This window comes from Phascolarctos cinereus, unplaced genomic scaffold (genome assembly GCF_003287225.1).
Source record: "Phascolarctos cinereus isolate Bilbo 61053 unplaced genomic scaffold, phaCin_HiC Scaffold_716;HRSCAF=1356, whole genome shotgun sequence".
Classification (NCBI taxonomy): Eukaryota; Metazoa; Chordata; class Mammalia; order Diprotodontia; family Phascolarctidae; genus Phascolarctos; species Phascolarctos cinereus.
In genome coordinates this window covers 17,377-21,514 of record NW_027556087.1, presented here as the reverse complement: position 1 = coordinate 21,514, position 4,138 = coordinate 17,377, and the positions used below count along the sequence as shown (strand labels likewise).

Genomic DNA, 4,138 nt, shown 5'->3' with positions numbered 1-4,138 from the left:
GAGACTGAAAGGTATGAAGACTTGATGTTTCTTCCTTTACAATGGTTTATGAAGCATAAAGCCACGCATAGGAACTGGATTGAACACAGCTCAACAACCAGTCAGAGTCAAGATCAGAATGAAACATAGGAATTTCTACTTCCCAGCCCTGTATTTAGCATCCAGAGTTGCACTGGGTGTTCAGAAGCAATTTACTTCCAAGCAAAGACTCTTAAAAGCTAACCCATTCAGCGATTATCCCCAAGCTTACCTGCATGTCTTTTTCCAACTGCAGTAGGTGGTACCTATGCCAGGTGAGAAATGCTGGGCCTTCATGAGAAAAATCCACAGCCCCAAAGCTCTCCTGGCCTTCCCCAAGGAAAGTCTTTTTGACTGAGTAATAGTGGGACCACACAAAATAGTTATAAATGGAAATATTCTCGAACTGTGGTGTATTGCCATCTGTCCCCAGTAGTTCTTCTGATCTCCTGGTGGCTATGACCAAATGGGGATGAATAGTACGCTTTGCCACATCAAGGGCACGGATAAAACGATCTCTTTCTTCTTTACTCAGGTCTAGAAGGTTTCTCCTAACTTGAAGAGAAGAATTAAATATTAATCCTTATTAGGAGACAATATACAACATAGAAAAGATGTGGAATTGTGGTTCTTTGAAGACTGAGACTCATAAACTTTTCAGTAGCTTAAATATGATGTGGAAGTGAAAGAATTCCTAGAAATCATCTTCTCTGACCCCCTCATTTTACATATTGGGAAATGTAGACCAGTAGAGGAGAAATGACTTTCCCAAAGTCATAGAGGGATAAAATACCAGATGTTGGATTTGACCTCAAGTTCCGTGATGCTAAATCTGGTACTCTTAATTCAATAACAGGTCAAACTAGTTTACACCAAAGACTTTCAGTTGTCTTTTGTCTATAGTATTCTGTTTTCTTTTATATCATATCAAAGGAGCTCTAAGGTTAGGGCCGTGGAAGGGAATAAGCATTTATATAGTACGTACTATGTACCAGGCTCTGCACTAAATGCTTTACATGGAGTGAATTGAAATGAAGTGGTGATCTGTTTGTCTTTGGGACAGGTCTACTGGAAGCAACTCCCAGCACCCTACCCCAAGCCCAATACACATGACAGAATCCAGAGCATTAAAATCACATAAGAGAATCAGAGGTGCATAAATTAGCATGAGTATAGGGATAGTCAACATTCTTTACATATATAGACAGTCTTTTAGGAAAAGAACACTATGTAAAGGAGTATACTTTGAAGCTAAAGGATCTATTGAATTTATTATAATATATATAGTTAAACAATTCCAGTGAGTTTGAATTACTCTTTCTGATGGTTAATGATGCGTGAGAAAAAACGGCTGAAAATAGGACACATACATGTAAGGTAGGGAGAGGAGCCTTTGTGTTTGAAGATTTTTGACTGACATTCAATTACTGGATTAAAGGGAGGCTACTCGGTAAATAGTGGAAAGGGCATTGGAGCTCCTGTCAAGGAGACATGGTTTTGAATTCCCACTTTGATAGTTATTTATTAGCTGATTCACCCTGAACAAGTCATTTCATTTCTCTCAACTTAATGTTTCATTTATAAAACCAGGATAATAATGTTTGCCTTACTTATCTCACTGGGTGGTTATAAATAAAGTCCTTTGGAAAACTATATAAAAATGGAGTCAATATTAATTTAAAATCTAACTCTATAAGAAATCCATTAGTTGCTCAATGCTTTCTGTAGTTGGATAGCTGTTGGTCAGGATGTTTTAAGGTTATAAAGTTGAATAGCATCCTGTAAGTCTGGGCAATGGTCCTTCTTTGAAGGCATCCTAGCTCCTGCTATATTCCCTTCTTGCTTTAGCAATTGTGGAGGGTCTCTTAGAGGAGAAAGGGACATCGTTCATTTTTAGTAGGTTCATGAGCTTTCCTTGAGATGGTAATTAGATTTTATGTTTGTACGGGAGCCTTCTTGATACAGAGCCCTCATGATGCCCCAGACCGTCATTGTGTTTGGTTCTTTGGAGAAAGGGGCAGGTCCGTATTGGCAGACATTTTGATAAGATTTCATTGTGATTATCTACTACTCATCCAAAGTAGTTAGAGGGGATAAATGTGAACAACGTTTTGCCTTACACTACTCCATCCTCCTTTTAATTTTTAACGTTAACTACCAAGAGATATGGTGAAGTATCCATTAAAGAATGATATTGATTAATATTCTGATAGAAATATCACAATTATGCTGTTGTTACTATAATAATTTCATTTAATTCAAAGCTGGAAGAGACTTTAGAGTCACATAATATAACTCCCTTATTTATAGGTTAGGAAAATGAGGACTAATATATTGAAGTGAATTGTCAAAGATCATATACATAGCAAGCAGCAGAACTGGGATTCTGTCCTAGGTTCATGGACTCCAAATCTGATGTTTCCTCTCTGTACCATGATGACTCTGTCCATTGTTCAGCTTCTTCCTTCTAATTTCATTTATTTTTTCACTATTTAATCCAATATTATATTTTTTTGTAGTCACAGGACCTGAGTTTGAATCTCAGTTATTCTACTCACTCCCTGTATGACCTTAGGCAAGTCACTTAACCTCTATAGGCCTCAGTTTCTTCATCTGCAAAATGAGAGAAATGGGCTAGATGACCTTTAAGGTTCCTCCCAACTTTATATTCATATTCCTGTGATAGTTTTTTTCTCAATTTCACTCCCCGATTCTCTAATCCAACTGTGCCTATTTCTAACTAAATGTTTTCCCTTTTTCAAAGAATTTGCTTCTAGTGCTAGGTAGTATTTTTGTTTAACATTCTCCTACTTAACACCCCCCACCCCTTGCACAAGGGTTGCTTCAGTTCTCTTACCGTGTTCTCAGCCTGTTTCATTGTATTTACCTGTGAGGACCCTTTGGTCACATGATGATCCTCTCCATCCAGGTTTGCACTTCCCACAGTTGTATCCTGAGAAATTACCATTGCAGTGGCAGGTCCTGTTGAAGAACCTAGTGGGCCAGGCTTCACGATCATCTCTGCCATCATGTGGGTACTGGGGTCCATGAGGCCGGAAATCAGCAGTAACTACATCACATCTGCCCCTCCCAGTTGATGAACCACAGCTATCTGTCCCAGGCTCAGGTCCTGGGTTCAGGTCTGGACAACATTCACCTCTTCTCAATGCATCAAGTGTAGCACATTCCCGTGGGAACTGCGCATGACCCTGGGGAAGGAGCAGCAGTGGCCAGAGCAGCCAGACGAGATGTCCCCTCATTGCCATCCTAGTCTAGGCAAGAAGCTGGAGACCTCTGGAGAGGAAAGTCCTTCAGGAATGCAATCCCAAACCTCTTACCTTGTTTTCTCCTCTGATGGACCTCAAGTACATGAATAAAATTTAGCTGAAAAAAAAAACACACAGAGAGAAGAGTAATGATAATACACAATTAAACCAGGTTTCTATCATAATTATCACTACCTGTTCCACCATCAAAATGCCTGCCTACATTTTTCCCCATTAAATAAGAGAAGATAGAATGTGCCATTTCAGTTTAATCATCATCATAATCTACCATGAGGAATTTCAGTTTGCATAAAGCCTACAGCAACTATTCCTCTTTTATTCAATGAAATTTCAATATTCTTTTTTCCAACAAAAATTAATATGGTTCTTATCTAAGCCATTTATCAAAGGAGCTCATTATTAATTTATGACCATTAATTAAACCAAATCATGGAATTATGAAAAGTGCTGAAAGCAGATTTCAGTTGAGTTATTTTTCATGATTGAGAGCCATATATTTTCAACAGCATTTGGTTTCTTTCCACCCAGCTCTGAAATGAATTGCTCCCTCCCCTACCTTTCCTTAGGCCCTTCTCTGCTCAGTGTCTCCTGCAGCTCTGAGTTGTTCCTCTACTGATGTAACAGCTACTAATTTGCTTTGTGTTTCTGACTGCTTCCTAATCTCCCATACCTTAACCAAGTTTTCGGTTGGGCTGGCTCTCTTCCCCACCAGACCTTGCTAATCCCCTTTTTGCTTCAGTGAGTTTTTTTGGTCTTTAAGTAAGTATTTGGCCAGCACATGATTCCTTCATGCTGATCTCCTTGTGATGCTTAGAGGGATAAAGAAAGGTCAG

At 39.0% G+C, this 4,138-nt stretch overlaps 1 protein-coding gene across 1 annotated transcript; it reads right to left on the bottom strand.

Annotated features, from left to right (window-relative positions):
- Window positions 1–250: 250 nt before the first annotated feature.
- LOC110204620 (5,6-dihydroxyindole-2-carboxylic acid oxidase-like) lies at window positions 251–3,392 on the bottom strand (the record flags this gene model as incomplete). Its single annotated transcript, XM_020980758.2, has 2 exons — window positions 2,906–3,392; window positions 251–573 (listed from the first exon to the last, which is right to left on the bottom strand). Coding segments are annotated over exons 1-2 (702 nt in total), but the record flags the coding sequence as incomplete, so codon positions are not given.
- Between the last annotated feature and the right edge of the window lie 746 nt (window positions 3,393–4,138).